The 12,208-nt window shown below is 40.4% G+C and overlaps 1 protein-coding gene across 1 annotated transcript in view; it reads right to left on the reverse strand.

The window, feature by feature from the left end:
- The window catches only part of frya (furry homolog a (Drosophila)), a 39,968-nt gene extending 28,155 nt beyond the window's left edge, over nt 1-11,813 (reverse strand). Inside the window, exons 1-10 of the mRNA XM_020613151.1 lie at nt 11,529-11,813; nt 5,981-6,180; nt 3,058-3,111; nt 2,135-2,274; nt 1,908-1,998; nt 1,632-1,711; nt 1,442-1,522; nt 375-543; nt 61-128; nt 8-15 (exon numbers count right to left, since the gene is read on the reverse strand). Of these exons, the coding sequence (XP_020468807.1) occupies nt 8-15; nt 61-128; nt 375-543; nt 1,442-1,522; nt 1,632-1,711; nt 1,908-1,998; nt 2,135-2,274; nt 3,058-3,111; nt 5,981-6,180; nt 11,529-11,598 (961 nt within the window). The 5' untranslated portion in view covers nt 11,599-11,813. The remainder of the gene's footprint in view (nt 1-7; nt 16-60; nt 129-374; nt 544-1,441; nt 1,523-1,631; nt 1,712-1,907; nt 1,999-2,134; nt 2,275-3,057; nt 3,112-5,980; nt 6,181-11,528) is intronic.
- Between the last annotated feature and the right edge of the window lie 395 nt (nt 11,814-12,208).

Below are 12,208 nucleotides of genomic sequence, written 5' to 3' on the forward strand. Positions count from 1 at the left end.
ATAAAACTTAGAATACTTTAAAAGTACAATACATGTAAAGAGTGTTAAGAAAAGATTTACCCAAGAGATACATAGACTTGATACTGTATGGTCAAAACTGAATGTAATCCACAAACGGCATGCCAAAGCTAATAGGAAACACAGTCAAGGTCAAAGGGCAGCAAATCCTGACAATCCTGAGAATTTTTAGCACATTTTCTTCACAGTGGTGATAAAAGCCTATACTTGGGTCCAATTTAACACACAAAAATCAAAGGACAGCAAAGAAAAGAGAGCTTACAACACTTTATACGGTAGCAAGGCAGGTTTATGATAATTATTTGGAACCCAATCAAAGTACTAAAATATTATTCAGTTATTGAAATCTGGTGTACCTGCATGAACTGAAAGGAGGCTTCAAAGTCCTCAACAGGATACATCTTTATTCGGAAGAACTTGACCCCCATGATGAGACTAATGGTATTCTGGACTACATATGGAGTCTGCTCTTTCTGCCGCAGCTCCTTTAGCTCTGTCATGAACATCTTCTTCACAGCAGGAAACCTGAGAGAAAAAGACTAAATGAGGTTCTATGTAAAGACATGTCTGCATGACTCAGCCAGACAAATCCTAAATCAGCATTTCACAAAAAATGTCCTCCAGTTGACATGGAGGTGTGACATGGTTAGAAAACAGTGACATACTCAGGGGGGTCACCTCCCTAAAATATTGTCCCCTCGCCTTAGGCAGACTGAGAGTCTGTGCCCCAATATGATCTAGTACCTAATTCCTTGCCCAAAGTGAAGCAGAGATGGGATTATTTAGATGGTCTAAATGTAGAAGATCATTCATCATGGAAGCTTGTAGAGAGAAAAGAAATGATTTATTACTGCTATAGACCTGAACAGTGAGAGAGAAACTGCTTTTAAACTTGTTTAAATCAGCATCAGTATCTCAACAACGAATCCTGTCTCAATAACTTACTTTACAGCAAACCTCCTGACCTCTTTCTTCCTTTCTTAACCTCAGAGAAAAGCAAAGATCTGTATAAAAACCTCTCAGTGAAGTGTCTCCTGTAGGAAATTAAGCAGAGCACACTTTGGATCTGAGGTATGCAGTGTGCTCACCAAGCATATCTCTATTTTAAGGGGTTGTTCCTTGCCGCGATGCGATGATCTGAAAACTTCAAATAAACAGGCATCAATTTCCAGTCCTAGTTTGGTGTGAGGGGGAGGGCCTGTCCAAAAGTGAGTGATCCCTACAGTATGTGCCAGTCTCTTGAACCAGGGAATGTTATTCAGAAAGGCATCAGTAATGGTAACACCTTATTATGATGTATCATGACACCAAAACCCAATAGGGCAGAGAATAAAAACCTAACAGCCATTTCAGCCATTTTCTATAAAACAAAAAAGCAGAAAAACTGTAAAATTCAGTTACTGAATCTTAGTTTGCTACTTACTTTGACTGAGCTAATACTCCTATGACTTCAGCATAAAGATCTGCTACAGTGTGCATGTTGCCAGTGTTAGGACCATGATACCTGTGGGAAACATAATATAAAGCAAAGAGAAAAAAATGTAAGAGAAACTTTCGAGGAAAAACACTATGAAAGAGAGAAGGAAGTGGGCTGGAAAAAGATGAGCTCTTACCCCTCTTTGTATGTAAAGTGCTTAAAGGCTAAGTTAATTACTTCATTGACCAAACTGTCAAGGACTGGGTGGAGCGGCATCTAGTTAAAAATCAGGACACACAATTACATAAGATGCATGTTCAAAAATAAGATATTCATAGTTCTTACCATATAAGTCATGATAGGTTTAGACCTCAGCAGGAGAACATAATATCCACCAGATAAGTGAGTTCCATATCATAAAATAATAAGATAATTAAGTAGTTTTGCGTGATATGGAATTATGTCAAGTCACCTGCTTCAAAACTTCTATAAGTACAAGAGAGAAGATGAAGTCAATGGCCAAATCTCTCCTTTCAAGTAGATAATCTTTCTGCTGCTCATCACTGTTAGAGGGAGAAAAAGCAAGAGCAACAGGTTTGCTAAAATCATCCAGTACGGGTGAGCTTCACCATTGTTTCTTCACATGTACAAAAGAGATGATGCATTGCTGCATGCAGAAATAAACTGAATGATTCTCACTTTCTGGACTTGGTGTTAGCTCTTGGCCGGTACTCATACGACTCCTCTTCTAGTCCATTTTGTCTTTTGTGCCAGTCAAACAAAGTGCGCAGGATGGAGGGGAGGCAGAACTCAGCCAAAGAGCTCATGGTGTTTATCAACTGAAAGGATAAGACATACATCGTGCAAATGCATGACTGCGTTTAGCATTAATATATCAAAGTGAGAGACGGCAATCAGTGCTTCCTTTGTTTAATTTTACAACAATTCAAACAAAAAATACAACAGAATATGGCTGTATAATACCAAGTACTAAAACAAGATGAGATAGCTATTAAGTAAAGTCCAAGGCTACATTAATGAAGAGATGTGAAATTGAAGGGTGAGCTGGCCCTCAATGGGACTGTGCACAGAGACAAGGTGCCCATGGGACAGCCTCTTGTGGTATTGAGGGAGGGAGAGGGAAAGGAAGGAATGGGCCGGGAACACAGGAAGGGAGGAGAGTCTGGTCAGGCCCAGGAACACAGCGAGCCCTTCATTCAGCACGAGGCAGGAGAAGAATCCTGGCTCTGTGTGGCTGCAGACTGGCCACAAACACACCCCTGTGGCAGTGAAAAGGCCTTCTCTGTAGAACCACAGACCTACTGGACACACCTAGGGCAGGGCCAGTGCCATCTTTCAAGGTAAACATTCCTGCCCTTGACAGGATGTGAAAGACCTTCTGGGGTGTGAGTGCATCAGTGCACAGTGCATCATACTAAAGCACTATTTATAAAACCTGACTTGCCTAAGTGCTCAAAGGGAGAGGCAAAACAGGTAAACAGTGGTCCTTTATATAATCACCTAAAGGTTTCAAGATAAACCAAAAATACAACATCAAAATATCAGTTATTTGCTACTGAAATAAATTTGTCTAAACAGTCCCTATATGCCTGTGCACTTACTTGGTCAAACTGAGGATCCTCTCCCCTCTGTAATGATTTTGTTAATGGCTTTTCCTGAAAAAACAAAAAGAAGGCAATTTAACAACGTTTGTAGGTTTTCTTAATTGTTTGATTTGGTCCAGAACTCATAACTCTATTCACCCTGTCAGACGACTGTGGACTATTTCTGAAGAGGGACTCAATACAGCACAGCTACTAGGACAGACATCAATCAATCTGATGCCAGCAGGGTCAGACATTACAGATTAGACATTCATGATGGCTCCCATTGTTACAGGCTTCTGTCATCTCAAATTTAGGGTCAATGTACTCATCTCCTGCTGTAAGGATTGTCCAGTAGAACGTTTAACAACTTCTGGAAGATACTGTATAAGTTCATAGTAGCACATCTTATTTGTTAGTGAGGGCTGAATGAGTTTATATCAGGATGGTGAGGCTAATGATAATTCTGCACTGCCTGAATATTTTTTAACATTAATTGCTTTAATATATTTCTGAATGTTTAATGAAGCATCTCGTCCTTTAGTCCATTGAAGAGATAAAATGTGCATGAAATGTTATATAAATAAAAACAAAGTCAATAAACTGCAGTTCATGTTCGTAAATTTACTTTATAACTGGAACAACATCAAACACATTCAAGCTTTATGAAGCGCTATCTCAATTCATTTGTGAATGAATTGAAACACCTTGCCCAAACACTTCCTATAGAATCTTTTAGGAAATGCAAACAAATAAGATGAATAGAGGCAAATAACTATTACAAAGTTTTCATTTTAGTTTTTAAAGACATCTAAGGGACCTTTAGTGGGGCTGCTCCATCAAACTACACTAACCTGATGGCAAACCTAACACTTTAGCAGCCTGCTCACAGTATATCCACAGTTACTGTACTGTATTTGCTAAATCTACCATTACCACCTAATCTATCCTTGCAAAAATAAACACAACTGCTTACATTCATCTTTATGCTACTCTACTCTTCCAAATACTGTTTCATTGGCCAAAGAAAAAACTGCAGCACAATCATTTACTTGATGATCAATCCAAAATAGCTAACTGTCTGATGGGTCTGACAGCAACAGTGTGCTCATGCTCTGATGAACCTTTTAGTATCTGGACAAACTGCTTGCATCTGAGGAGCCCGGCAGTGCTGGGATGACAGAAACATCGATGCCTCTTGCACTGTTGGGCTTCAGGGGATTTAACTGCCCTTTGAGGCAGGCTGACACAGCAACACTGCTTCTACTCAACCATCACAGACAGTTCTTAAACTAAATTTATTTTCTGCAACTTTCATTTGTTTTTAATTTAAACTTGTATAAATTGTTAAAAACTCTTCTGTGTTTGAAGGATTTGTTGCTAATGACAGATCATTGAACACAGTGGATTCTGTCAACCAGATTTACCTGAATAATGAGGATGTGTAGGGGAGACAGCTGTATGCCATACAAGGCAAAGCTAAAACAAATTACTCAGCCAGCATTGTACATGTTCCCAGTGGTAATTAACACTTCTGTGCAGACCGAGGCTGTTGACTAATAGCTTCCTGTAAAAATCACCTGTCCATAGCAGCCACAAGTACACTAAACAGAGTAAGTATTTGTGGTCAGCAAAGCTATAGTGTCTTAGAACATAAGGTTACAGGGCTTCTTCTAGTCACATGAACCAGTTGTTTGTTTTTAATGGACTTTGAGTAGCACTTGTAGGATACTGATGAGGTCCTGGGAGCAGGTGTTGTGTGGTGCCGACATTAACAGAGTGTGGTTCTTCCTCACCTGCCTAGCGGTTTGTCAACAGAGTCATTTATGACAGCTGCTGTAGGCCCTATTGATTGGTTCCAGACTCAACAGGAAACTCAGACTGGGCTCTCAAAAACTTTATTAACAACTTTTACCTTCATCAGAAAACTGTAGAATAGTCTAAATTCCCAGTGCAAATTATTAAATACTGAGTGAACAACCCCTTCCATGCTGATTAATACTGAACCATGATATGCATTCCCTAAAAAAATACCAGGCATTTGGCAGCTCCCCAAACGCCTCAGAACAGGGTTTATTCAAGCGTGATTAGGGCTGCAACTACAGTAGCAATTATTTTTACTATCAACAAATCTTTCAATTATTTTTCTTTTTTTTTAATTAATGAATTACTTAAATCAGAAGATTTGCTGCTGTAAACTGAATAATTTGGAGGTTTTGGACTTTTGGTCGAACAAAGCATGACATTTGAAGACATCACTTCCTGCTTTGCAAAGTTGTGATTGAAATTATATCAGCAAATTCAAATGATAATGAAAGTAATGTCAGTGGCATTCCTACTGTAAAGTAACAACACTGTATGAGCTCACGGTATAGAAAAGTGAAATGATTCTTTTTGTTGAGTCTGTTATGTAAGATGAGAATCACTGGACTAAACCATGAAACTGTACATATTACAGTATTGCTCCATCTTGACTGAATACAGCAAAATGTTACTTGTGATTTATTTCATTGATAATAACAATCTACTATTGTAATCTATAATAAAATGTCTGCCACAGGGGCCATTGTTTTGCAAAACAAGTACTTTTACCTTTCATACTTCAAGAATATTTCGCTAATAATACTTGTTATATTTGTATACAATCACTTATACTGGAGTATCTTTAAATTGTTGTAAAATTATTAAAGACTGCGCACTTGCACCAGTGTTTGCAAGTCATTACTGTCAAACTAGCTACAGTCTTCCTGTCTGACCTTGCTATATTGATTAACAACCTGTGGGTTAGGACACTCACAAGGGGTTGCAAGATGCAGCACATCCTCACTTCCCCCTGATTATACCAACAGCCTTTAAAAAGTGAACCAGAGCAATAACAACCAATAACCACAAGACAACAAGGAGCATTAACACTCCAGTCTGTCACTCTCTGCAGACTCACCAGTGGCTCAGCCATGATGATGCGGATCTTGCGCTCTGACATGGTGGTGAAGTTGGCAAACAGGCTCTTGAGGACATATTCGCCTGGCTTGCTCTCTGGATCAATGGTGATGGGCATCATGGCCAGAGGACCTTTCTCTCCCTGAGGACAACAGATTGGAGGGTTGGGGGATTTACTGTATCCGTTCCCCAAGGGCGACGCTGCAGAAACAACACAAAAATCACAAGATGGGAAGTTTTGTTAAGTCAAACATTGCCAATTCAAGCACAAATAAGTGGGACAGCATCAGCTACAGGTCTGTTTACGAAGAGACATTACTGAATACGGTATTAGTGGGAAGATTCTAAACATGGCATAAAGTTCCCAACATGTTGAACATTCCTGAGGGAGACATCCAGAGGGCACCGGCTTGCCCCAGCCAACTCTTTCTTTCCTTCGCCTACAGTGAACAGAGCACATATGGAAAATAAAACACCATGGCCAGCAGCTGGTGTTTTCATTTCGTACCAAAGATGTCATGTGCATTTGAGGGAAGCAAAAATCTTGTGCATGTGACCATCCTTCAGCCAGTATTATGATGTGGCCCACATTCAGTTACAGATGTCCTGGCTTAGGCCATAAAACCCTACAAACTAACACATAAGTTCAAATTTACCTCAGTGTTGCACTCTGCTGCTTTCAGACACTAGAGTGCTAAATAAAGAACTGCATACAAACATCTCATTAGAACTGTACATTTTTTTATTTAGCCTGAAACTTCATGAACTGCTTTAAATCTGGTGTGTAAAATATTCAGATAGGGATTCGGGAAGATTTACTGCCTTATAATGAGAACCACATTTCTACAGCTTTTGAATTCTGTGTGTAAAAGTCTGTGCTTGTGTAATAAATAAATGTGACTGGACAGAAACCACAACACAACTGCAACAGCAAAGCACAGCCTGCACTGTGTCAGGAAAACATTACATCTGTCAGAGTCACATATCAAATACCAGACTTTGTGGCCAGCTTTTTAGTTTTGCTTTCTTTGCTATTAAATCATGGATCCACACTCGCCAAATATCTCCCTTATAAATAGTTTAGTTAGAGATTACAGAGCCAGCACATAAAACACCTCAGCCTCGCTACATATTTTGGCAGGGTACAGCTGCCATACTGAGAGATATCTCTGAGACTATGTGAAATGTTGAATGACTAACTAATGATAGCTGAAAGGAAAAATATAAACAATTACTGAAATAGTCCAAGTTCTCTGGAGGTTGTAACACTATATAACAAATATGAAGAAGCCTGAAACATGTTTCAAAGAAGGGTATTTATTGTGACAAAGTATAATTTCAGCAAAATTATCTTTGTATTTTGGTTTGCTCTGCTAATGAAAGGAAGAAAATGAAGGAAAGAATCAGCAAAGGTACTGTAAGCCTGTACATCACGTTAAAGCACAACAGATGTTCACTGGAAGTGGGATGAGCCCTTAAATTTAACTTACCTATGCTCATCTAGTCAAGTTGTGACAAGACACCTAAATCATGTATCAAACAGTGGAATCAGGTCAATGGAAACTTAATTTAATGACCTCTGTTGCCTGCCAAAAGAGAAATCAAAAGCAGAAACATAATTTATTCAAAGCTCAAAGGTTGAGAGGATAAAAACAGCTCTGCTCTCTACTTTTCTTAAAACTATTACACCTTTACAGGTAGCCAAGGGAAGTTGCAAACAAATGCACACACAGGAACAGGGGATTTTACACATAGTACATGCTGTGCAGAAAGAAACAAAAGAAAGGAGTTCTAGTCTTCTTCTAATCATCATTTTTTTAGGCTCCAAGAATATGCCTTTCTGACAAAGCTGCACAAGAGAAGCTGGGGACATACTGTGGTACCAAGTCATTTGTTCCTGGTCTTTTCAGGACATGAAGCATTTGGATAGCTTTCTAGAAATGCCCAGCATGTGTGACGATCTTGTATGGCTTTCAGAACATGTTCACTCGTGGCAACTTAGCACCTACCCAGGCCTTTGATGAAGCTGATGACGCTGGCCTTACTCCAGCACACAGCCGTCCTGTCCATAGTGGGGAAGGTATCCAGAGTTGTCCTGAACCAAGACTAATGCTCGCTAGTAAAATCCACCAGCGTCCATGTCTTGTGTAGCAGCTGGCTCTGTCCTGCTGGGCATAGCTTCCATGGCAAACAGAGCCAACAGCGGCTGTGTTTTAAAAAGTGGGAGTAGTGTTTGGTACAAGAGACCACGCAATCTCTAGATCTCACTCTCTCTCTCTTTCTCTGTGAGCTGCTTTGGCTATGGCTTCCTCTAAGCCTTGTGACCAACCGGTGTCTTCCAAGACTGAAGGTCAGGCAAGAATTTTTAGCTGAGGCACAGCACAGTGATGAGGTCCAATATGCTATGGTGGCATAGCTGTGAGACTATATTTATCCCGGGGTACACACTATGCTAACAGAGCAGCCCTCCCTTTTCCTCCGCCTCTGTGATCCTAAAGCACATGGCACAGACCACCAGAGTGTGAACACCATTCTTGATCAGGCACCACTTTGGCACACTTCTCTTAAGATCTGCACTGAAAACTGAATTTTTTTAGCACCTTAAACAATTGAAGATTTTTTTTAACTGCATACTAAATTTAAATTGTTGACTTTTGGGTAGTTTCCCAACAACAGATAATGTCTGGATGCAAACACACTTGATTTAACAAACACTTTGCAGGGCACATGTTCAATTAAATAAAACTGACATTTAATTTGAATTAAATTCTCCCATGTTAATGACTCGAACTGGAGATGAGTGGTGAAGAAAGCAACCACTGTGCATATTAAGCTTTTTCTGTTGCTCTGGGTGCTGTACAAAGACTCGGAGGCAACACGTGACTGTGTAAACAAGGGGTGTGGGCACAGTGTGCATTACATCACTGCCATGCTGGAAACACCCTGAGCATGGTGGTGCTCACTGGAGGACAATGCAAACAAGATAACAAGTGGCTCTCTTGCACACAGATGCACACATACACACACACAAGCATACAAAGAATGCAGTTTCCTATAAGCAGTCCACAGAGACTGTTCCACTAAGTAAAATATATCAGCAGCCATTTGTGAAAAGAGTGGGTGGATGTTTACACACTACTGACCTCCATAACTGAACCAGAAATTCCAGTGTCAACATAGAGCTTTGGGAGCATTTTACCCAGCTGCTGTGACAACCACTGACAGTGCATTTCTGTGAGAGAGCAGTGGGCAATGCATGCTCTGTAGTGCCAAAACATTACTATTTAATACCTCTTCTATAAGGCTTTAAAGTATTAATGTAGTGTTCTTCCAGGCTGGGAGTAAAAAGAGGCTGCTCTTAGGTGCTCCACTGTAATCAGTAATAAGAAAAAGTTTGTGCCATGTAATGTAATAAGTGGAAGCACGTTGTCAGCTAGTTTAGGCCAAGTTTAAGGTCAGAGGAAACAAGCAGCGTGCTCGTTAACAGCCAGATGTGCCACAGTGACTACGATATTTCATATTAAAATGAAACTGAGATTGAGCTTACCCTATGATTTCATTTGTTAAAAAACTATATGTATACAACAGTAAAATGTTACCTTTAATTCTGGCAAGGCTTCAGGAATACTATCTAGAGATAAAGCTAAACGTTTTTGTTGAAATAACAAAAGATGAGGCAAAGCTGGAGTCAATGGAACAACATCCTAATAATATTACATTATCACAAGTTCTCAGTTTCAGTGTCTCAAAAAATCTGGGGGAGTGGAGATTGTGAGAGAGTGATTGTAGACCTCTGTGAAAAGCAGATTAAAATGTTAGTCTCAAACTACAGACCTTGTTTTAGCAATCTGACATCATGCTGGAAATTCCTCCTGAACACTGTGCAGGTCTAATCCACAACTAGAGGAAGAGATTACTTGAGGTTATTGCTCCCAAAGGTGGTTCAACCAGTTATTCAAACACAATTGTCATTACTTTGTATATTTAATGGGTGTGTTCAACAAGGACATGAATAATCATGACTGTTTGTGTTTTATCACCTTAGGAATATTGCATTTGTTGATATTTGTGACTTTGGTGAAGATCAGATCACATTTTATGACCAATTTATGCAGAAATACACAAAAACAAAGGCAAATGAAACAACCTTTTTGATTACTCATTAGAGGAGCACTGCTATGCTCATCTCGCTCTCTCTCTCTCTCTCTCTCTCTCCTGCTCTGATTAGCTGATGGTGGACTGGCCTTTATATGATTTAAACACCAGATCTGATCTGCTGCTACACAACACCAGAGCTGTGCTGCTGGTTGCTTTATAGGGGTGGACAGACTGACTTATGAGAGATCAGTGTCTAAAGGGCCTCGACTTTGTTCACCTTGTGCTCACTGGCTCCATTAACTGAATCAGACTCAAAAATGACTTCCATATTTAGAATACTTAATGAAGTATTAATTAATAAATATTTTGTCACTTTCATATAAACAACCATTACGTCTGGAATCCTAGTGTTTTAACTACACTGTCTGTTGCAGTCTTGTGATGCATTACAGCTCATGTAAAGGGGAGCAGAGACATGAGATTAGAAGATTACATACAGTGTATAAGGAAAACGTTAAATGCATCGCCAGGGATAGCTGCTGATACAGTACAATGACTGTTCGTTTATCAGCAGAGAGCCTCACTGTGAATGTTGAGTGTGGAGATGGGGACAGCACGTTCTATGGTATCGCTTTCCATTCAGATTCGGTAGATGCTTAAACACAAGCTGCCATGCTGTCTGAGAGGTGCAGCTGTCTCACTTTTGATTTCAGGCACTGAGATTGCTTTAGTTACTCAGTTGTATTTGGGTCTAGTGGGGAATATATACCACAAGTGCTTAATCTGCTAAGGTCCTATTTCCTTAGATATGGCCTGTTTTTCCACTTCATGCTTATGTTAGCAACCATCCTGCAGGCAACCACTTGCATCTTATATAAAAGAGAATTATGCCATCAGCAGAAGCAGGAAGGTATACCATCCCATCCTCACAGGCTTAGTGAACTTCCACTAATCCTATTACTGTGTCCTTGCACTTAATAAGAGTCACAGATTTAAACAAAATAAGGCTACCATTTAAAAAGAAACAACAGAAATGAAATGCTGAATCACCATGAGTAGAACCTTTAGTACAGTGGTTAATGTAACTTATGCTCTACCACAGTGCAACACTTTGTGCCTGTGTCTAATGAGCAACTTCTTCTGAGCCAGTAAGTCTTGCTAGATACTTGGAGTTATGTAATTGACTGTTGCTATGAGACAGCTGAAAACCTTTTGGAAGTGTGGTGCTCGGTTACTAAAAGTAAGATGCTTCCATGTTTGCAGCAACTGTCGTGTTGAACAGTAAAACTGTACTGAGCTCATTCTGGAGCAAGCAATAGCCCATCCCTGTCATAGAACACAAGAGGAGAAAGAGGCTATAAAGTCAGGTTCTCAGTAGAGCTGCAGCCTCAGTCAGCTAGCGAGCTCTGCCAGCTGAGCACACCAACAACAAGACACAAACTCATACTCACTGCTGCTCCATGACTTCAGCAAGGATTTGATGCTGATTTCAAAGAAGCCTGAGTCCTGCTGGCTGGCCATGACTGCAGCTCCCTGGTGAGTGTCCCCCTCTAGTTGTAGTTTCCCTCCAGTAGCAGCAACAACAGCAGCAGCTGAGCTGCTATCAGCAGGTAGCGCCCGCTGTCACCTCTCTGTGACGAACACAATGCTGTGCTAATGAGATCCTGAGAAAAAACAACTAGCACTGCTTCACCCCTCCTCTTGTGTCCTGTCCTTGGTTGTCAGCCGTCTCTCTCTCCATCCCTCCATGCTCTCTCAGCATCTGTCTCTCTCTCTAAAGCTGTGGCAGGCAGTGGGCGGCAATGCAAGCTCCCTCTAAATAACTGCATGGAGGCTGAAAGTGCAGGATTCAATCATCACAGTTACACTAATAATAACTGTCTGTCTGCATGCATGGCCTAATAATGATGACAGTGCTGGGCTTGTGCATCTTTCAGCATGACTGAGAACATGTGAAGGACCACCACCACTGACAGAGGAGATGGAGAATGCAGGAAGTATGGGACATTACAAGGAACATCTGGGAGGAGTTTCACAAAGAATTAAAATTAACTGCATGCAGGGGATCAGCATGGGACCAGGGCTGACTGTTGGCTTTTAACCCTTTTACTTCCTAACTGCAACAACTTTA

Source organism: Monopterus albus, unplaced genomic scaffold, assembly GCF_001952655.1.
Source record: "Monopterus albus unplaced genomic scaffold, M_albus_1.0 scaffold130.1, whole genome shotgun sequence".
Classification (NCBI taxonomy): Eukaryota; Metazoa; Chordata; class Actinopteri; order Synbranchiformes; family Synbranchidae; genus Monopterus; species Monopterus albus.